Source organism: Protobothrops mucrosquamatus, unplaced genomic scaffold, assembly GCF_001527695.2.
Source record: "Protobothrops mucrosquamatus isolate PMUCROS unplaced genomic scaffold, P.Mucros_1.0 scaffold3934, whole genome shotgun sequence".
NCBI classification, from domain to species: Eukaryota; Metazoa; Chordata; class Lepidosauria; order Squamata; family Viperidae; genus Protobothrops; species Protobothrops mucrosquamatus.
This window is the reverse complement of record NW_015389878.1, coordinates 1-23,516: the sequence shown is the minus strand read 5'-3', so window position 1 is coordinate 23,516 and position 23,516 is coordinate 1. Positions and strand designations below refer to the sequence as shown.

Genomic DNA, 23,516 nt, shown 5'->3' with positions numbered 1-23,516 from the left:
TTTAGTTCTTTTTATATAAATTTGTGACTTAATAACAATATTAGGATGGTAAAGTCCTGATATTTTCAATAAGCTTTTGAATTGACTGTGGCTTATATAGGCTGCTCCAGTCCAGAGGGACTCCAAGTGGCTTACAATTCCTTTCTTTCGGTAAGAAGATTAAAACAACAAAACAATATCACAAAAAAAAAAGAAAGACGACTTGTAATAGCAAGTACAGTTACAAATAAAATTGTGTCAGCTGATAAATAATAAATGCCAAATCCTTCTCAGGTTTTTCTTTGAAAGCCAGTTTTTTATGGGCTTCCTAGTTTGGTATAGTGGTTAAGGCATTAGTCTAGGAATTGGGAGAGTGTGAATTCTAGTCCTGGGCCAGATTGACCTTGGGCCAGTCACTTCCTCTCAGCCCTGGGAAGGAGGCAGTGGCAAAGCACTTCTAAAAAACCTTGCCAAGAACATTGTAGGAATTTTTTCAGGCAGTTTCTGAGAATCAGACATAATTGAAAGGAAGAAGGAAAAAAAAGCAATAGAATGGGAGCTAATCTGATTTGGAGGTAAAATTATGCCAAAGAAGAAGAGTGGCAGCTAATACATCTCAGGTTTACTATAGTCCTGCCAATTTTTTCTCTCATATTATGCTCTCTGATCCTGGTTTCCACCCACTAGGAATCTGTGCATCCGGAATTTTAAGGGGCATTGATATTTTAGCCACTGTTTAGGATCTCCATGCTGTTATCCCTACGTCATCTATTTTTGTGTGGTTGTACATGCCTGTGGCTGCCTAAAGTTAAAAGGAAGTTTTACTTTTCCTTATATTTTTAATAAAAAAGTTTTGTACAGTACTTTCTACTTTTGCTTGCAACTCCTGAAAAAAGAAGTGGGAGTTGTTTTTCTTTGGACCACATATGTCAAAGCCAGGATAAGATACTGCAGATTTTCCTCTTTTCTTCTTTGTCGTGGTCATCATCATCTTCATCATCATCATCCCCCTGATGCTGAGGCTATGAGTTGTCTTATCTCTCTTACACACCAGCATTAAGAAGACAGATTCCATTCCCCCCCTCCAATAAATGGTGGCACTGGAAGCCAAAGGACTACAAAATAGCTGTGTCACAACAAAAAGTCAAGATCAAAAGAGCGAGTGGTACAAAAAGCTGTGTGGCCATTGAGGGACAACAGGTCTTCCTTCCTAAACATACCCAAGTTCTTGATCCAGCATTTTTGGAATTGAATTGAATTCACAACAAAGGTTTTGTTTTAGTATTAACTGCTGGTTTTAGTATTAAAAAATTGAAATGATATCTAAGCTAAGTTAGAATTAAAGCCTGGTCGTAGTTTGGAAAAACCTAAATGTTTGCTGCTTTTAATAAGCATGTTGTTTACATTTTAGGCAAAGTCGTGCATCTGTCATATGTGTGGTGCCCATCTGAACAGACTCCATTCTTGCCTGTACTGTGTCTTCTTTGGCTGTTTTACAAAGAAACATATTCACGAGCACGCAAAGGCAAAGCGACACAACTTAGGTAAGTAATTATATCCGAGATTCTTGCGTTAAAATTATTTGTTTTATGACGGCATGAGCTTTACAATAGGGGAAATACTGCAGTTAGATTGAATAAATTCAGACAAGTTGTCTCTTCTGGCTATGGAGAATATTCCTTATCATCCATGCAGGAGGTTTTTTTTTTAAAAAAAATTAATATTGAAGTCACCCTTTAATTATGTCCATCATTAATTGAAGCTAAATATGTATAAATAACCAAAAAGCCGGCTAATGGAAATAAAAGTTACAGTTTCTCATTTTTTTTATGTCTTCTTCTGTTACAAAATCTGAAATTACAGGAAAGGTTGCAATTCCTGAGGATTCTTAGTTGAAGAGCACATCATTTTAACAGAAAATAGGGAAACAAAATGCAGCTCTTAATTTGAGTAGGATTGATATTTACTCAACGATGCCATTTCTTATCTAAAGTCAAGTGGCCTACATAGTAATTTACCTTAGCTAGATTTCAGATTTTTTAACATCCAAAATTTCATTTTTATTTGTAAAGGTACACATTTTTTTTTTACCCAGTTCACTTCAGAGCTTTTCCTCAAGTTTTTCTTTAATCCATCTATGATTTTACATATTTTATAACTGCTGTATTTTGACTGAAAATAGACATTTAGCTGTAGACCCTCCTTGTAGGTTTCTTTTTACTGTTGTGTATTTACTTTGTTAGCCTCATCTCCCTGGATTGGCAGATGGTCAGCGTGATAGGATTCAGCCAACAGTATGTCATCTTCTTATCCATGTCTATATAAATGCCCTGCTGTTTAAACAATTATATATAATTCCTTTTATTTTTGATATCAATTTGGAAACTCTTAGCCGCCAAGAAGCCTGAATTGTTTAGGCTTAGATACTGAAGAGTAAATCCAGTAATGTTTGCAGTGGCAGACACCATATCCACGTAGTGTGATGTTGCTGTTGCTGCTACCACAACCACTGCCCTTTGGCTCCAGACAATTATAGGTAGTCACTCGACTTGCAGCAGTTTGTTTAGTGACTCTTCAAAGTTACAACAGCACTGTCAAAAGTGACTTACGACCGTTTTTTCACACTTACGACCAGTGCTTTTTTTGTAAAAAGAAAAGGTGCCAGAACTCACACACGTCATACAACCCGCCTTGCCTACCCTACAAAGTTCCATCCAAGGTGCAGGAACTCCGTTCTGGGTGTTCTATGACAAAAAAAAAGCCCTGCTTACGACCATTGTAGCATCCCCAGGGGCACGTGATCAAAATTCATATGCTCGGCAACTGGCGTGTATTTATGACGGTTGCAGTGTCCCGGGGATGTGATCCTCTTTTGCGACCTTCTGTTAAGCAAAGCTGAAGGGGCAGCCAGATTCACTTAATAACCATGTTACTAGCTAGACAACTGCAGTGATTTATTTAACTGTGGCAATAAAGGTTGTAAAACGGGGCAAAACTCACCTAACAAATGTCTCACTTAGCAACAGAAATTTTGGGCTGACTTGCGTGCGTAAGTCAAGGATTACTGTACTCTCTCTCTCTCTCTGACAGCGTTTGTCGCAAAACATCACCCCAAATGCAAAATCACTACTGCTCAGCTCTGCTTCCAGTTCATTCTCAACTGGGCACATACCAGAATGAACAAAATTTCTTCTTTGAAGCTCTTAGTGACTCTGCTTAGCTAACAGCAGTCTCCATGGAGACAAAGAGAAATTCAAACTCCGGGGACCCAACTGTACATCATTAACCAAAGCAGTTACATGTATATTTGCAAAATGAAGTATTTGCATGTTTTGCACCCAGAGGTCTAAGCAGGCAGGAGTGAACAGAAACAATTGAGGGATTTGCCAACTTGTTTTATGTGGCTTGTCCCTGACAATCTTCTTTCATAGTTCATAAGCATTGGGCTCACATTTTTATATTCTGAATTATGTTCTGGGTTTTTCCGCATGTTTCATTTGGCTGGTACTGAACCTTGCAGTAAACACTCTACATATCCTGATCTCTGTGGTAGCTGGAGATGACCTTTGGTAAAAAGCTCAGTTTTTCTGGCTGTGGTGGCCCTTCTTCCATTATCCCTTGAATTAAGAAAAATAGTATCTATGGTCCAATTCTCAGAGCAATGTTGAAAACAAGTTGGTCGTCTTCAGAGGTTTATCAAGCCATACAAATGAACTGGACTCTTCAAACTCTATTTGAAAAGTTATAAAAAAGAAGAAGAAAATGGAGCTCATAAGTCATAAATGTTACACTGTTATCACACCATTACAGCTCCTTTGAAAAAGCAGATCAAGTAGCTTCCTTATCTTTCAGCAAGGCATTAAAAATTTTTCCAATAGTACCGTAAGAATCTTGAACCCTGAAGGAACTTTGTCCATATTTCAGACATTTCAGACCACTGTAGGAATATGAGTGCAGGAATCCACCACTTTCTCTGTAAAAAAAAATCTCAGTGTGGTTAATATACTAATCATATAAACGCAGATAACTCAGTCTTGCAAAATCATAGTAGACTTTTCAAAATTTGCTTTCTAGCATCCAGATAACTTTAGAGTGTAAACTCATTTTTCTGGTTAAGGAACTGAGTTATGGATGCTCTCATTCCTGGCAAATGGGTGGCTGGATAAATGAGCCCAAACTGGAATGGAAAGAGACTGATGGGTTTGTTGTGTGCAGGCTATCATAAGAGGCCATCTCAATGGTTGCTTCCAGGATGTGAATTAATAAAATAGTTTAATCGCTGCTAAAGAATCAAGTTTGATGCAAATTAGGCTGATTATCCAGGATGACTTACATAAGGCCTTTATACAAATATAAAGATTACTCTCCCTCACACACAGAGATAAAATATATATATAAATACATAAGGGAAAACATGTCAGTGAACAGTGATTATGTGATTTGATGGTGGCTATGTAACAGAATCTGCTTCCGTTGCTATTTTCATATTTTTATAAAAATCTTCACGAGAAGAGGATTTTTTTTGCACTCAATTTTCAAATGTCAAGTTACCCCATTTTTATACTAGAGAGTTTTGTGGTAACTGACACTGCTGTCTTTTGTTTATTTACTTTTAAATATTATTGCAGAATTACTTAGATTTGTAGCCAAGTTGCAGACTAGAACATATATTAAGATCTATAAGAAATGCTCTGTTTTAAACAACACTGAAGCTTTATTTTAGGGTATAACATTCAGATAATCATATTGTAAGGCTCTTGACATTCATCCACCCATTATATTGCTATAGCAACAGTTAACTGGGATGGGTTATATAAGCAAGAACTGCATTCTATGCTATATAGTTAAATGATGTTTTTCATTTTAAAAATCATTCCCATCTTATTATATGAAGAGAAAGAAATGTATATGTATGAAATTAAGATAAATAAACCTCCCCATTCATCTTTTACATTAATGAACGGTTTTACCTGTTAACTCTAGTGTGCATAAGTTATTTTGCAAGCAAAAGCAATTCCACACGAAGATTGTATTTTTTTTTAAAAAAAAACTAATCTGCTTTAAAGCCAAACATCGTATTGAAGCACAGTTATTGGGTGAACAGCCTTTTCACATAACAAGTCTACATAAATCCATTTTAAGATGCTATGAGACACGGGTATCCATCCCTGACCCAGTCCCAGATACATTAGTAAATCTGCCAATTAATGATGGGAACTACTTTTATAAAAATTCCCGTTTGATATCTGGATTTCCAGTTTAATTTAGTGGAGTTACTTATTTCAGTTTCAGCAATGGAATAGGGCATTTATTTGTAAATTGTGATAGAACAGTATTAAGCAGCAATTTAACCTATGAGAGTTTTGAAATCTTTGTTCTTAATTTGGTTTGACTTAGTAGAGCATCAGACTTAGTTACATTAGAATATGGAAATGATCCAGGATCACAGTTGCATGTCTTAATCAATCTACTCTTCCAGTCATGTGTAATTCAATAGCTAAACAAGGAAAAGAGATATATCCTCATTGTAAAGGGGTTTGTTAATCTTATTTTAAAATTCAGTAACCTTTGGGAGGCTTTTCCTAATGAAAATAGATTTTCGGTTTTCTTGGTGTTAAAAGATACATAGCTCACTGGCAAATTGGAGGTCCGTTAATTATTAGAATATATAGGCAACCCTTTTTGAAGCTTATGACTTGACCTCGATGTATACCTAAAATTGCATGGCTTTGTAGATTTAGCATGTATACCATTCAGGACTATCAGATAATTCTTGATTTAAAATTTGTTTTTAGAGATTTGAGATATAGCTCTCTCACATTGCTTAAAAACAATACAATCCACTATTTCTATCTTTCCTTAACACGATGGAATGTTTTGAGGCTTGCAGAAAAAGGTATGTCCAAGCACAAAATAATTCTATAGAAGTTTCTCCACTTAATTCTTACTCTCTGCAGGCTGATGAACATAAATAGCGGCATAGAATCGATTTTCACAGGGAATGTGAACCTGTGCCTCAGCTGCTGAGAAATATTTTCATATCCTTGGTTGTGTTGGAGATTCATACCTCAGAATCTGTAATAATTTAACCAGGAAGATTTTTAAGCGTTGCTGCTGGTCTGAGGCTTGGCAATAGACATATATAAAAGTCATAACCTTTGTCATGTGATAATAGTCTGAGTTGTTAATAAGGAGAGGTTAATTATAGACAATTCTTTATTTTCTTAATTTTTTTAAAAAAAATGTTTCTTTTTCTCCATCCCTTCCCCTTCTGCAGCCATAGACCTTTTGTATGGGGGTATATACTGCTTTATGTGTCAAGATTACATATATGACAAAGATATGGAACAAATTGCCAAAGAAGAACAGCGGAAAGCTTGGAAACTACAAGGTTTGATTTATCTTTTAAGTATCTGCCTGAAAGAAGGTTTTCATTTCGAGTCGTTCCTAGCCCTTTTATTCTCGTAAAAGAAAAATAATAAAACTTTTAAGGAACGTTTTGGGAGAGAGAAATGTAGAGATATTTCTCTTCAGGAGTTAAACTGAACACATCACGTAAGAATATTTGAAAGAATATTTCAAATATTGAAAGAATATTAGAAAGAATATTTCAGTAAAATACGTTCTTCCCTTGTGATTTGCAGAGTTAATAATAAAGCAGAGTATTCAGGTTTTTTTGGAACATACTAGGCAAAAAAACCCTGAACCCCTATATTCTTCATACAAAACACCCCACTTTCCCTAGACTGTGTGCCAGCTTGACAAAAATGTCGCCTTGTTTGCACATACATTATGTAGATATGTAGAAACACAAATATATGTACACACATTTGTTTGGTTATTCAGTTTTCTTTCCCTAATTCTTTTCTTTTTTAGCCTTCACCCCAACCATGATTTCTCACTACCAGTGTACAATGACAGGTAAGAAGTGTGAGCTGGCGACACATTTCACTCGCAAGTGTCCCTTTGCTGATTATCTGCCATTATCTGACAGAATTTGCATTGTTTTCATATTGTAAAGAATGTATTTCGTGATCCAGGAACCCTCAGTTTGCTATATATATATTGTTTCTCTAGTAAAACAAGGCGTTTTACAGCAAACTTTTTCAACCTGCAGCCTTTTTGATGGCTGGGAGGGCTGTTTTAACCGTTAGGTATCGAAAGTTGAATAAAACCTTTTTCTTCCAAATTAAAATAAATAGTTGATAATTACGTAAGTCCTTGTCCTGTAAATATTTGTCCATGTATTTAACGACGTGTCTTTATTGTTTGCTCCTTACTTACATAAGCTTGTTTCTGCCATTAACACTAATCCGAACAAATATGTATGCAAATTCATCGTGATATGCCATGTCTAGTACATGCTTACTGTGCATAGTGGATATAATTCTTGAGATCTTCTTTAATCCACCCCTCCGGTTGATTTGTGCTAAGTCCTTCCCTTCATGCCAGTTGTTTCTGCATTCTAGTTTTATAAGATTTCAAAAAGTTAAACCAGTGGTCCTTTAAAAGAGCCAGTGGGTTTCTTGAGAAAGCACAGTTTTTGAAAAGCTTTGCCGAAGACCCTAGCTGAGTCATTTTATCTGTCTATGTAACAGTGTCTCATTCATCTTTGCAAATGGAATTTCATAGTTTGATTTGTTTAGAGTTACTCTGTCCAGTGTTTCATGGAAATCTACTTTAACTTTATTTCCTGTAAGGTATTTTCCTTTTGGTGGTTAGAATATTAGCTTAGTAGTAACACAGGAGATTCTTGTTATTTGAGGTCCCCCCCTTTTTTTGGCGTGACATTGTAGAATGTTTTATCTGGTGAAGATCATCTATAAGAACATCTATCTCTAACTTGCATAGTCATATATAGAATTGGATTGTTAGTGTATTAAATTGAAAATTTAAATGTCCAAGGGGTATCAGTTTATTACTCTGTTTTACTAACATCTCTGATTATAATAATTAGATTCAAAAAGCCACCAAGATGACCCATTTCTCCCCTTTCTTCAAATAGTTATCTCTTCCAAGCAGACTCATATACAGTGTGCATGCTACACACACACCTGCATACATGTAGATATACACACATATATAGTCTCATAGACAGACGACAATCATTTGTTGTTCAGCAACACATTGTTAAGGAAAACCTATAACAAGGATCCAAAGAGCTGTTTATACTCAGTGGATATGTAATTGCCCAGTAGAATAGCTACCTTTCCTCTCAGACTCTCCTTTAAAACTGTTCACTCTAAAAACAGACTTGCCAGACTCAGGAGCTATTCTTTGAGGCAGATAAGCTTCAGCAGTCTTACAGAATTAATTGCAAAGTTCTTTGGCTCTCAGCCTATATAATTTATGGTCCAGATTGCAGAGACAGACTGAGGGGGATATTAGTTTTTACATACTAAGGAAATGGTTTGAATATCATCCACATTGTATCGGTTCTATACATCAGCTTTTCAAAATAGCACATAGCTGCCTAATGAATTGGATTATTTATTTTTTGCTGTTGTCATCATATTTTTTTTAAAGTATCTCCACTCAAAGGTCATGCTTCAGGGATGGTTGCTCTGACAGCATAGCTGTCTTAACTCAAAAGACCAACCTCTATGAAGGGCAAACTGCTATTGTGTTTTTAATTTAAAAGTATTTTCATCCACTGTTAGGAATAAGAAAAGGAGAGGAAATTGTTACTTTAAAATGCCAATACAGTCCAAACAATAAGTCTTGTATGTTTTTAACACACATTTGTGGGAACATATTTAGAAGGTCAGAACTGTAGAGGAAATAAATAGGGCAACCTATTTAATGAGTGGTGCAGTTTGCATGGCAAAGTATCCTTATAGCTACAAGCAGTCTTCTGAAATATAGTCCTATATTTCTTTTCATTATCCAGGTATTGGAGAGAAGTATTCAACGTGGGAGCCAACCAAACGAGAGTTAGAGCTGCTTCGACATAACCCCAAGCGACGAAAAATAACTACAAATTGTACCATAGGTAAGGGAGAATTGCATACCTCACTTAACTCTACAGTCATCTGCAGAATTACAGGTAGTCCTTGCTTACCAACCATTTGTTCAGTGACCGTTTGAGGTTATGGCGCTGCTGAAAAAAAAAAATAACTTTACAGACCATTTATGACCTTTGCAGCATCCCTCAGTCATGTGATTGCCAATCAGTACGCCTTTGTCTGTGCCTGACGTTTCTTCCTTTCTTTTCCCCTTTGCAGAGCAAGAAAGACTTGAGAGAAAGGGATTGCAAGAGAGTAAGCTGTTCCCTCTTCTGTACATCAAAAGCAGTGTGATCATACTAGCGGCCCAGGGCTGGGAGCCACAGGTGTACTACACAAGCTTACAGTACTCTCTTGAAACCTATTTCTCTCCAGTCTCTCCAGTCTGCCAGGAAGCAGGAAAGCAAGAGGTTTCTGTAGTCTCCTTTGCATGATCCTTTCTCATTGCTGGTGTGAAATCGTCCTCTCCAGTCTCTTTGCTCTGCAAATGAGGGAGATAGAAAATGAGATTTCTGTAGGCAATCTCTCCCCCCTTTGTGGAGCAGCAAGATGGAAGAGAGATTTCAAAGGCTGTGGCGCATTGCATTGCTTTTCATGCGTACAAGAGAGTAAGCAAGCCAAGACACAACAGCTTCCTAAAGTTTGAAAGGGAATGGTTAGCAGGCAAACGCAGGCCACAGGTATGAAACTGAGTAGTCTTATCTCCTTCCTGCCAGAAACCACAGTCTTCATCATGGGATTTCCAATTGCTGGTCCTAATTAGGGTCGTTAAGCAAGGACTATCGATATTCATGCTTCATTAGTCTTTTACGTATTGATTTCCTATTTATTGCACTTTGACTTCCCTGTATCAAAATATTGATATAGACCATCTCCATGTGAAGCTGGAGACTTGGATATTGTTAATACTTTGAAGGGAGTCAAGTTTTGTCTTTTTTACTTATCACTTTGGTAATGCTTACCTATTTGTCTCTTTTCTCTCTCCTATTTTATGATCCTTTTGCCCTGTTTCTAAATGATAAACTATCTTTCGTTCTTTCATCTTTTATTCAGTCTGACATATTTTTGTTGCTCAGATGGTTTGTTGTTACTTTATCAATGTATTCTTTCCCAAAGAAAAAACTCAGAAAAGGACAAAATCCTTCTTTCTTTTTCCTTCCTTCCTTCCTTCCTTCCTTCCTTCCTTCCTTCCTTCCTTCCTTCCTTCCTTCCTTCCTTCCTTCCTGTTTCCTGCATTTTAATTTCTATTTTCAAACAGTTGTTCCATCCATCCAATACCTAATTATAAGAAAAACTCAAGGCTTCCTTTATATTTCATCCAATCTCTCTCTTGTGTTGCTGTTCTTATTTTTCTGCATAAATTCCTTGAGGGCAGGGTGGGTTTTAATTCTTCTTAGGTGTAACTGTTGTTGGCATTATACACTTTCAAACTACAGTAAGTAAGGGTATACATTCAGTTTTTCTCATGCTTCTACAACTTTGGAATCCATATATCATAAAAGTACTACAGCCTTGGAGTTAAGTGGATGCCAGTTCTGAAGAACTGAAAATTTAGACCGGAAAACAAATGTTAAAGAAACTCAAATGTCTTGGGGAAATGGTTTATGAAGCCGTGTCTGTATGCTGAAAATGATGAAAAGTTGGTGGAAATGGTTCATTTCATATGTTACTAGGACACTGTAGGACAGAGTTTTCTACAGAAGGTTCCACTATTGTAAAAAAAAAGTCCAGCCATGTGTCAAGTCAGTAGCGCTGGACAAGATTGTATTTGGATAAATTGAAAGTCTGAGTAGGACCACTGAACAATGAAACAACTTTGCTTGTTTGTTCTGTTGGCTGTTTTGACTTTTGTTGAAAGGTTTCTAACTTTCCTTAAAGTAGAAATCTCTACACTCAGGAATGGGTGTTGAGGTGAAGAATCCAGAATGAAACGGATAAGAGAAATAACAATTCTTCATTCTTCTGTATGCAAAATATTTAATCATTTCTCAGCTTTTGTATTACCTTTATGTCAGTTGCACATTTTACTTGAATGAAACTTGGAGTTATATCCGTAAATATGGTTTGCATGATTTTTTTATTTATAGGAATCAAGCAAGCACACAGAGATAAATTGCTTATATTTTCACTGTCCTCTGTGACCAATTAATGGGTCCAGGATACCCATCCCTGGTGGTTATCTACCCCTAAAAATGGGTTTCCCCCCCCCATTGGTATCTTTCTGAATTCATTCAGGAATACATACCAGCGATCAAGCTCCATCAACATCCTTAGAACTAGCGGGGTTTCCTTTAAAACTGGTTGAACATTTCCCAGCAATTCAGACATTTAATAATAATAATAAATGTAAGCCTTTATCATTAGTCCTTTAGAGTTATTTGAGAGTGTTAAGAAGTATTTAGTTTGCTTGTTTGGGGTCCATAGGCATGAAAGATCAAGTAGATTGTATATACACACCTATATTTTTTAAAAAATGATAGATTATTTGGTTAGGCACACAAGTAGTCCTCGACTTACAACAATTGGTTTAGTTACCATTCAAAGTTACAGCGGCATTGAAAAAAGCGAGTTATGACCGTTGCTAGGGTCACGTGATCAAAATTCGGGCGCTCGGCAACTGACTCATAATTTTGACGGTTGCAGTGTCCCCGGATCACGTGATCCCCATTTTGGGACCTTCTGACAAGCAACGTCAATGGGGGAGCCCGATTCGCTTAACGACTGTGTTACTAATTTAAGAACTGCAGTCATTCACTTACAAACAGTGGCAAAGAAAGTCGTAAAATGGGGCAAAACTCACCTCACAACCGTCTCACTTAGCAATAGAAATTTTGGGCTCAGCTGTGGTTGTAAATTAAGGATTACCTGTACACAGATATTTCAGCCAAATTTCTAATCCCGTCTTAAGTCAAAGTAACGAGTGTAGCCTAGGCAATTTGACCCTGTGATTTAAAGCTGAGGAGGCCAAACAGGAATGCCTAGCTATCACAGTAGAATTAAGTAGGACTTGGGGTTCTCTAGAGGGTCAGCTTATACTTAAATGGTCTGACATTAGGAGTGAATAGAAAGTTGGCAAAGTTTGTTGATAACCCCAACTTTTTCAGGATAGTGAAAACTTAAATCGGATTATGAAGAGCTTCACAAGACTCTCCCCAAACTGGGTGAATGGGCAGCAAAATGGCAAATGCAGTTCAATGTAAGTAAGCTTAAAGTGATGCACATTGGGGCACAAAATTACTTTCACACATAATTAAGGGGCTAATTTGACTTTCTAAACATCAGAGGGATTTTGGGATCACGGCAGGCAGAAACATACTGTTCCAGCATACAGTGGCTGTGAAAAGGCCCCCCTTCCCTCTTTATTATGAACATTCGAATAACCTTGTTATATATTCAGGAAAATTTGTGGTGTGATCCCTTGGAATATGTGCTGTTCTGACATACTTTATTCAGATTTGTGGAAATGGGAAAACGGGCAATGTAATTATCGGAAGTCTGGAACAATTTCCTTGTAAAAAAATAAACTACGGCCAAGAGCATTTTAATTGAAAAGAGGGATGAGGGATTCATGTTACCTAGGAAGAGATAGAGAGGTATTTCTTTTGTAAGAATTTCATGCCATGAACTGAACAACTGGGAAATTCTGGAGTAAAAAAAGTATTACGTAAAGTTTGTATTGTTGTAAACAACCATAGGACCCTGATAATCATAGCAAGCTGAGTAAATAGACAAATAATTCACGTTATTTATTACTTTGTGAGGCCTGTTTACCACCAAGTCTGTTAATAATATAGCACAGTGTGTATAAAAGGATGCATATTGACTTCTGCTCAGTACAGCTAATCTGCAAATTTTTAAAATAGGTTCTGCATATAACACTCTGAATAACTTCTGACTTCTAATTCAAGACATTACTGTTCTGCTATGTCATATCAGCCTTATTTGGAATCAGAAGCCTGATAATGTTTTAAGTAGATTAGTTTCAAATGCTTTCTAATTAAAAGGGGAAAAAAACAAAAAATTCCCCAGGTTCATTCTTTCTATTGTGCTGTATCTTATTCATGTGATGTCAATGAGCACATCAGATTAATTTCAGAAATCAGGGATGTATGCACGGGGCTGGTTAATGCAGGGTGTTGTGTATATGTGTGTTTTTTCCCTCTTTCCTTGCACAGCTTGTATTTTGTTATCCTTCTCTTTTCCCCTCTCTAAGAACAGTCTTCCTGAACAGCCTAAAGTATTAGAGAACGGTCTGCTTCTGATTAGCATATGAAGTTACTTTGTGGCCGAAAGACTATTGTTTTCACAATAGGCAGAATTAGGCTTCCAAAGTACCAGGGCTAATTAGCTAAAGCCACCTGGGATTCTCATTTGTTACATTGCCAAAAGAAAAGAAAAAAAAAAGCAGAGGAACAACCTCTTTTTTAAAAAAAATATATAGAGGGAAATGGAGGGGGGGGGAGAAACTGTTTTCAGGAAATAAAAGGAGGACTGGAAGAGATGCCCCTGACAATAGCGACAGAACAGTGGCAGGTGTTCTTTTGCAGCTGTGTGACATTTGGTAGCATGACCTGGGGTAGGAAAACATGAGTGGAATAAATATTGTAATAGTTCCTCAGCCTAAAAGTGGCACCAAGAAGGTTGGGTATGCTGAAAAGTAATTAAGACATTAGTTCTGGTTCTGTAGGCGCAACATCCCAAAAACATTGCTTGAGCCTTCAATATTATGTAAACGAAGCCTGAGTATCTGTGCACGAGGACAGAGGTGATGGGAGGATGTTGAAAATTGCATGAATGAGTACTTTAATGATAGTTTTTGGGGTATTTTTGTAGTTGTTTTTATCAGGCTGTTAGCCGCCCTGAGTCCGCAAGGAGAAGGGCGGGGTATAAATTCAAATAATAAATAAATAAATAATAAATAAATACTTTTAGAATAACTGGTTGATGAACTGGGGCCAAAAAAAAAAAAAATCAGCACTGGCTTACTTCAAACTTGAGAAACGCTTTGTTATATAGTTTTTGTTGAAATGTAGTGGTCTCTAGAAACCCATGGTTTAAAGTGGATTTCTGTTAATTATGATGAACATAATTCAGAAGTGGTGTTCTGTCTACCTGAGACAGAATGTAAAGGAAACCTGTAGCCTTTCCATTAGAATGGAAAGAGTTCTTGCTAGACCAGGGGTGTCAAACTCGCAACGTCACGTGACGTGTCTTGACATATCGCGACTTTTTTTCCATTGCCGGCAATGGCGTGGGCGCGGTTTCGCCATGACGCATGCGGCCTGTGGGCCAGCAGTTTGATACCCCTGGGCTAAACTAACTTCTTTGAATCTAATGCCAGTTAACTGTCTTGTTTTCAGTTTGCTGAGATCAACATGGTAAAAAATAAAAAAAAATTCTCTGCAGGTAGATTCTTCCCAATTTAACTGGCTTTTAGGAAACAATCTGAACCCCCCCCCCCATCACCCATCCATTTAAAATACTGGTGTGTAAATCCAATTGTACCGTTCTTATTTTAACTCCCTTCTGAATTAACCCCCTTCTTTCTAACTTCCCAATAGAATGGACCGATCAAAGAATCACTCTTATTGTTTTATACCCGCATAAGACACAAAAATCTTAACACACACACACACACCTTCTTTTTCAGTGTCTTTTTCTAATTTGAAAAATGCAGAATCACGACCTTGGTGTAGTCTGTGGTTTGTCCTTTCACTTATAATTCTAAATTCTAAAACCTGGGGCCTTTCCTTCTGGTCCTTGATTCACATAGTCATGAGAAAATGTGAAGCTTTGCTGTGTTTTTTTTTTCTTCCTTCCTTCCTTTCCACCCCCTTCTGCACACTCCCCAGAAGGCATGTGCAGAAACTGCCAGAATGGCTTTTTAAAATCTGGCTGCTCCAGGAGGCTCAATTGTGCCAGCCATCTGTGAGAGAAGAATCACACAGCTGCTTCAGAGTTCTCAGAGGTTTGTGGGCTTCTAGAAATTTAATGGACAACATCGACTTTCGATCAAACGAAAGCCCGCAGATTTGCTGCCCAACAGGCTGCATCTAATCTGGTGATAGGGATGCAGTTCCCTTCGGTGGCATTCATAGGTCTGGGATGAACATGTGACTTAGTGACGCTGCTTGCCGATTTCCACTTACGAGATGAAATGATAAATCAGAACTTGGCTAATAATAAGCCTTAGGAAGCATGTAGACAGGATGCCAAGTGAATATAAGAATTTGCCGTCTTCTGAATGCGTGCTTCTTTTTTTCAAGGATTCATATTCCCATTTAATAGATGGTGTTCTAAAAATAAAAACTCATTCCTTTTCTTATTGTTCTATCTTGGTTTTTTCATTTAAACGGTTGAGTTTGACACTCACTTGCTGAATATATCCTGACAGAAAAAACTATAATGTAGGTGCTGTCCTTAGGTTGATCTGCTTCCTTTTTCTGGGTTTCCAGAAAAATTCTTTCAGGAACTGTTGTCTGATATACTGTAAAGAAATTAAGAAACTTTTTGGGTTTTTTTTTATTTGGGGAGTATTTAAGCTGATCTAACAAATCTTGCATAATTAACAGGGAAACAAAGAAGAAAAGGATGTGTCTGCTTAGACATGTTGCCTTATAATATTTTCTTCTTCTGGACCTATTCAGTTCCTTAGTATGGCTTCTTATAAATAAATAGGTACATAACAGGATCGCATCCTGTTAGATGTTGCAGTGATAGTTATGCTTGCTCAGGCATTCCGAAGTTACTGTTTAGAAGGTTCCTCTGAAGAAAATCATTGCTGAAAAATCTTAGCCACCCCAGATGATCAGCAGTTTAAAACCCAGCTCTTTGAGGCAGATAGTTTCATTAAACCACCGAAATTTCTCTATGAGATATAGGTGACTCATAGAGGCATATGTGCATGTCTTCAATTATCTTAAAGGCAAACTTCAAAGACGAACTTAACTGCGCTGTGCCAGTTTTTGATTATGCTTAATGAGTTACTGGTTAGTTAAATTTGGCTAGCAGGAAAGTCTTGAGCATCTAAAATAAGAATCCACTGTGCATTTCTAATTGAGATGACTTGGCTCTGACCAGTTCGTAGGGGCTTGGTTTTCCTTTCCTACCAAGAACATCAGCTCTAGAAAACTGTTTTATTTAAAAAGTAAATGGCATGCATTTCTCTACTCCACCCTGGCTCTTCTTCTCCGTTGCTACTTAATGTCTACACGGTCTAATAACTGGATGAGTCAAAGTCAGGAAATCGGGTTCAACAGCTGTGTACAAACCTGCCAGCGATTAACGCACATTAAGAAAGCAACTTTTTTGCACACTATTTCTCAGGATGAGGGCCTTCCGTGTAGTCATCTAACCCTTTTCAAAGTGCTTCTTTCCAGATGCATTGAACTACAACCTCCATGTAGTCCGACACATCTGGAGGGCCCCTAAACTGGGTGGTCTGGCCAAAAGATAATTTGCAAGCCTCAGATCTCCACTTCATTGAAAACGACCAGGGCTAAAACGGGTATGGCAAGCCAAAATATGTGATCTGTTGGTTTCCAGCTATTCTGTGCCATAGAGTATATGACAGCCTCCACCAGCTGCTTTGCATGACTCAGCAAAGGATCTCTGTTGTGGGAAATACAATATAGGCATGACTAATCCCTTTTTGGGCTCCAGATCCACCACAGTGATTGCTTCCCGTTAGCACTTTGCAAAAACTACTCATGTGTAGTTCTAGTGACTTGCCTATTTTTCATAATTCATGAAAGTCAGCCTTCCTTCAGGTTTATGAACGAATGCCGTTAATAATGTTGCATTTGTGTGGTTGTACATAAGATGTGTTGCTGGTACATTTAAGAAACGCAAAGCCCCAAATACATTTGATTTGTTTGCTGGTTTGCATGGTGAGCTGCGATTGCATTTATTTAAATGCTGGCATTGGTAGCAGAAGCTGGCAAAACAGTAAGAGTGGGTGATTTTGCTTTGTTTTATTATTGTAATGTTAATGAATGCTCTTCCATGCAGCTAAGCAGCATTAGTCCTTTTTTTTCTTTTTTCTTTTTTTTTGCAGCTGGCTTTGTAAATATTTGAAAACATTTAAGGAACTCCATATCATGGTAGTGAAAGAGGAGTGTGCTTTTCCAGCTGTGTTAGAATATTTAAGCTGATAGCTGTTAACTAATTGCTAGTTAAAGAATGAAAGCTACTGTATATATTGGGACTAATGTTTTAAATTAAGTTACTTGTCTGTAAAAGTTGAGTGGGATATTTGCTTCTTTTCTTTTTTTCAAAAAAAATCTATGCCCTTTGCCAATCTATCTGCAAGTTGACTAATAATAATAATAATAAAGTTGGAAGGGACCTTGGAGGTCATCTGGTCCCACCCCCTGCTCAGGCAGGAAACCCTATACCATTTCAGACAAATGGCTGTCCAGCCTCTTCTTAAAAACTTCCAGTTTTGGAGCATTCACAACTTCTGGAGGCAGGTTGTTCCACTGGTTAATTGTTCTAACTGTCAGGAAGTTTCTCCTTAGTTCTAGGCTGCTTCTCTCCTGGATTAGTTTCCATCTGTTGCTTCTTGTCCTGCCTTCAGGTGCTTTGGAGAACAGCTTGACTCCCTCTTCTTTATGGCAGCCCCTGAGATACTGGAAGGCTGCTATCCTGTCCCCCCTCGTCCTTCTCTTCATTAAACTAGACATCCCCAGTTCCAGCAACCGTTCCTTATATGTTTTAGCCTCCGGTCCCCTGATCATCTTTGTTGGTCTTCTCTGCCCTCTTTCTAGAGTCTCAACACCGTTTTTACATCGTGGTGACCAAAACTGGATGCAGTATTCCAAGTGTAGCCTTACCAAGGCATTGTAAAGTGGTATTAACACTTGATATGCTTTCATACATACTAATATATAATATGAAGGGCTTGGTATTGTAAAAGCTATCGGTAGCTGATAATGATCTTTTCTTCCCATTTTTTTTTAAACTGTTGTGAATAGTGATAAGAATATATAAGCAACATATGGTGAGTTACCGGGACGAAGGAGAAAAGAATTTATGTATGAACTGTTATTTTGTCAGTTTAGTAGGAGTGAGTCTCATTTTCTAATGATGCCATCTGCACAGATTTAATTCTGGCTTCAGAACTCCAATCAAGTTAATATAAAATCTCTTTATAAAATTCTCATTCTGTTGTAAAAATATGTGCAACACGAAATACATCTATATATCTCTTTCTTTTACCATTCAGAAAACTTCTGATTTTCACACTGTCCAGAGAAAATATCCAAATCTTTAAAGAGCAGTTGAATACTTCTATACTCCAGTAAGAGTTCTGTGGGTGTAGGTGATAATTGAGGTTAAAATTGGCAATTTTAAAAAGGGATTTCAACATTTCATGCTAAAACTGTTCAAACTGGAAAAGCATATCTGAAACAAATAGGATTTGCTGTTGCAAACTGTTGCAAAATTTGTTGCAAACTGTTTCTATGAATGGGCCCTTAGATCTATGTATGTTCTCATTTCTAGCTGAATGCTCAGTTGACTCCATTTCACCTAAAAACAGGAGATTGAAACTGCATCTGGCTGGTTTGTTGGTTTGTTTATTTATCACATCTCTGAAACCTCCAGACATCACAACCGCTCTCGTGGAATATTCTCTGCCTGCAAGACAGTTTCACCTTAACTCCTTTTGCTTTAATGTCTCCATCAAGAGCATCCAACTTTCACTCTGTTACGGCTATCAGCTCTGAAAGTGAAATTCCAATTATCATTGATAGAACATCCTCCAATTCCAACAAAGACCAATTCCTTTAGGTCTTCGTATCTTTTGCCCTCTTGTTTAGCACTTGCAGCCTTCTTACGGGGCACGATGCCTTTGTGCTTTCTTTGTTGTTTACAACTTTACAAAAATATGTTTTAATCAGAGCAGTTGGACTTCTTCAAAATACTGATAGGCAGGGAGCTTTTTTCTCAAGCTTTAAGTTTGCAACTTGTGGTTCTGATATTACCATTGGAAGCAGTAATGGAAGAATGTGGGAGAACTGGAGAATTCCTTGAACCTCTTGTTAATTCTTAATGAAACTATTTGATCACCGTTTTCAGCCCAACCGCGTTCTTAATCACTTGTGTGTCTTGATTCCTGACTTGTCAAGGAAAAGGATTGGATTATTTTAATTATCTCTGTTGGAGGAAAAACTCCAGTAATGCTTTATCAGTGCAGTTCCCCGACGACTCCTCTTCTTCCCAAAAAATTCCCAACCTGTCCTGGAGTCGTGAAATACCCATTTGTTCCAGCATCCACGTATTTAAAAAGGACTGATCCTGCTTAGCTTCCAGGTTTGTTCTTGGTTGTCTATGTGGTGTCACCTGTCATTATTTTTAGTCTTACTACTTCACCTTCTACATAAGACAATAGCAGTAGTAATATATTTCTTTCTGCACCCCGTTTGATAAATTGGTAAAAACAGTGGATGGGCTTATATACGAAGGGTGTACGATAAATGCTTTGGTGTTGATTTTAAATAAGGTAAACAATTTGATGCAAGATTACTGCAGACCTCTTTCAGTATTGATCTCCGGTGCTGTGGAGGGCTGCAGAGTTGAACTGCTTCCAGAATTTTTGGCAGAAAACTTGGCGGTGCGAGTTAGACTACCGAAAGTTAATGACACTGCATTTGCAAGTCACTGTTGCCTGTTTCCCTTTATGTCTGCATTTGCTATACATCACATTTAGAGGCCCCCAACCTGCTATTAATCAAGTTATCTTCCCTCGTCAAGAGAGCTTTTGTGTGATATTCCTTCTAATCCCACTTTAGGAATTTCCCGGTAGGGAAATAGCATTTGGGGCTTTAAAGCAGGGCTCTCCAAACTTGGGAACTTAAGGCTTGTGGACTTCAACTCCACAAGTTTGGAGAGCCCATGGAAGTTGTGAAGAAAGGCTTATGGAACTGATGATATTTAGCTTGAAGAAAAGGCAGTTTGGTGACCGTTATTTTATAAACCTCTTGATCGCAGCAAACCCTGGGGACACCTCAATATAAGCAGATGGAGTGAAAAGTAACACCCCCACCTGCCTAACTGTACTTTAAATATGGACAGTTGAAGAAATGAACTAGGAAAATAATGATTGAAACTAATGCTTTCATTACTTTTATATACATGTCCCCACCGTTCACATTTCTGCCAATGATGGACAGACTTCTTAAAAGTCACCATGAACAAACTCCACACTTTGCCTCTTCAATCAAGTCCTCACTGTTCTTTTCACCTCTTCATTTGAGTCAAACAGATACCTACTATGGTATTCCTTCACTTTGGGGGAAAAGGTTCAAGTTAGAGTGCCAGGTTCTGGCCTATATGACATAAGATTATGAGATCCAGTTTCACAATTGACTCTTGGATAGCTCACGAGGTAGCAGGCCTAACGTTGCCATGTTGCAGCAAAATGTCCTTCTTATGCTTCCAAAGTCCATCTAATCATTGTGTTCAAGGTTTTGATGTTATAGTGTAATCCTCTTGTGTTGATAGTGTGTCCAGGTTCAAGGAAATTCATCTGAATAACATCGTCTGCCTCCTCAAGAATGATAACCGTGAGTTTTTCCTACCGAAGCCTGGACTTTGCATTGTTTTTGCAGGTGAAGCTTTGTGATGCTACTCCATGGAACAGTTCTTGAATTCTGGCTTATAACAACGATCCTATGTTTAGTTGGCTGTCACAGGCAGTGAAGAAATTCCTCAGCTTCATTCTTAGAGCATGACAATAATTGCTGGCCAACTTTAATTCTTGAAGTTTTCACCTCTGCCGTTAGCATGCGAGGAAGCCCAGTTCCACAAACCTTCCAAGATTGGAGAATATCGATAATGTAACCTTAATGTTCCTGTGAAATGCCACGTTTGTTTGACAGCAATTTCTCCACCGCTCATCCCTAATCAGTCCATCAACTTTTCTCCTGTTGGTTGCTGTCACAGATCGCGCACTTTGTTCTTGAACCTACGAATCACCTCTCTTTGGTTCATCCTCTTTATATTTTTGGTCCAGGGATGCATAGTATTCACATCAATGCTCTTACTGTCATCCAAAAGCTGCCTTTGATGGTGAATTTCAATTGGAGGCACTCCTTTGCCAGTCAAAAATTCAGCCCTGGCATGTAACTTAATTCCCACCCATTAAAGTGAAAGGAGAGAGGCTCCAAAACACATCCAAGCTTTGGAGATATCAGGACTGCCATCTGTTGGTCACTTCCAGAACTGGATGGATTATTTTTCATTCAACCCTCTTGCATTTAATTTGTAATTTGTATATTTCACTTCTTATTGCCTAGGGTTTGTCTTTTTTTACATACAGGCGAGAAGCAAGGCTAAAAATGCAGTTGTCCTTGCCTTTTTTTCCTACCGAAGCCTGGACTTTGCATTGTTTTTGCAGGTGAATTTTTGTGATGCTACTCCATGGAACAGTTCTTCAATTCTGGCTTATAACAATGATCCTATGTTTAGTTGGCTGTCACAGGCAGTGAAGAAATTCCTCAGCTTCATTCTTAGAGCATGACAATAATTGCTGGCCAACTTTAAATCAGAAACCATTTAACATGGTCTGCTGTTAACCTTTTTATTAAACCTTGTCTTACTCCTATTGTCTTTTGTTGTTTCTTCCGCCACTTCTCATCATTAATGATACTCGTAGCTGAAATCGGTGATAATAAAACTATAGTAGTTATGCCTGAGTTGCGGTTACAACAGCCCCATTGGTGGCAAAGATATTTGGGTTGTTTTTTTTTGTTGGTGTACCCTTGTCTACAATACACACTGCAGGCCAAACATAAAATGCTTAATTGTGGTCGTAAGTTGAGGACTACCTGTCCTGCTAAATAAAAAGAAAGAAAAAAGCCTTGTCAAATCTGTTTTTCAGAGTTATAGTCAGTAAACGCCATGTATTTAAGTGATGCACTTGTGTCTTGTCTTGTGTAATGTATTTTGAATTGCGTTTAGTTTCGGAATTTGGGCTGGTTAATAAAGAGATAGAATTACTTTCTGGTTATAACGCACAGTCTCTTGTTTTGTGCCTCTGCACAACAGGCCTGCAAATCCACAACACACCGTGTCTGATGCCGCACGCTTTCAAAATATGATAGATTCCATGAGCCAAAAGGCATTCTCAATATTTATACAGCAGATTGTAATAAGAATTAAATGCTTAGATAAAAGTTAAGCAGAGCAATTTCTTGTTGAAAATAGGAAGTGGCTTTTGGGGCTGGAGAGGATGATAGCGGTATGTTAATGCCAGTGAGTTTAGGATGGCTTCCGTATCAGTACATAATAGATTGTCCAGTACAGCAATTCACTGCTCTTAGTCTGCAGTATCCTAGCAACAGAAATACATACCTGCTTGACAAAGGAAGATGAAAGGCTTTTCAGAAATATTTCTGCATATACAAGGCCATTTAAATATTATGAGCCATCTCAGAATTTTAGTTGCATTGCTTTGGGAGGGGTAAGAATTTGTAACTCTTCAGGCTGGTTATCTACGTCCACTAGTAACCTCTAATTAGTGTTTCCTGTTTCAGGTTGTTTAAGAAGAGAATTTCAGCTATAATCAAAGTTTAAATATTTTGTTAGCTTCCTGATTTTGGTTGACGTCTCATTACTTTCACATCCGGAGCAAACATGTGAATTTATATTTTGTTCCTCTGGTTCGTGCTTTAAGACCTGGATGCCCTCTAGATAGCCTGAGGTTCAAGTTCCCAGAAAACCCAACCAGCATTGGTTCTGCTGGTAGGGAATCTTTGGATGAAAATATTGACGAAAAGGAGTATGCTGAAAGCTCTTTTACGTTTTGTTGATGTTCTGCAGTTTTGATTCTTTTCAACGGGGGGGGGGGGGACTAAAATCCAAATGATGGCTTACAACTGCTATAGTTTCCTACCAAGATGTGGTTATTGTGATGGGAATTGTGGCTGAATAGGGGCCAGAGACCAAAAATTGAGGCAGTACATGCTTTGATCTTCTCTCTAGTATGCAAATATGGACTGCCAAGCTTAGCTTTCTGCAGTATTTTTTAGAGGGCTCAAGTCTTCAGTGATGGTACTTGTAGTGACAAAGGTTTAAGAAGCTCTAGTTTTAAACATGCTATGGTGAGCAGTAGGTGCTCTGCTTAGCAGTGAAAGTACATTGTTGGTACACATGAGATGCCCACATTTGGGGGGGGGGGTAAAAAAATCACAATGTCTAATCACGTTGCCAGATGCATTTAAAGCATTTAAAAGTGAAAGTTAAGAACAAAATGCAAAAGGAATAACAGTTGCAAATCAGAAACTGAAAGTTTTGAGCTGAGCTGAGTTCCAGTCCTGTCAAACTGAGCCATAGTTCACTTGTCCCTCTTTTTGTTTCCCCTTTTTAAACAGGTCTCCGGGGGCTAATTAATCTTGGGAACACGTGTTTTATGAACTGTATTGTCCAAGCACTTACTCACACTCCGCTGCTGCGAGATTTCTTCCTCTCCGACAGACACAAATGTGAAATGCAAAGCCCCAGCTCGTGTCTGGTCTGTGAAATGTCTAC

General features: G+C 37.9%; 1 protein-coding gene across 1 annotated transcript; it reads left to right on the top strand.

Annotated features, from left to right (window-relative positions):
• Positions 1 to 1,383: 1,383 nt before the first annotated feature.
• LOC107298389 (ubiquitin carboxyl-terminal hydrolase 22-A-like) lies at positions 1,384 to 23,510 on the top strand (the record flags this gene model as incomplete). Its single annotated transcript, XM_029286513.1, has 5 exons — positions 1,384 to 1,523; positions 6,257 to 6,370; positions 6,856 to 6,900; positions 8,870 to 8,971; positions 23,360 to 23,510. Coding segments are annotated over exons 1-5 (524 nt in total), but the record flags the coding sequence as incomplete, so codon positions are not given.
• Between the last annotated feature and the right edge of the window lie 6 nt (positions 23,511 to 23,516).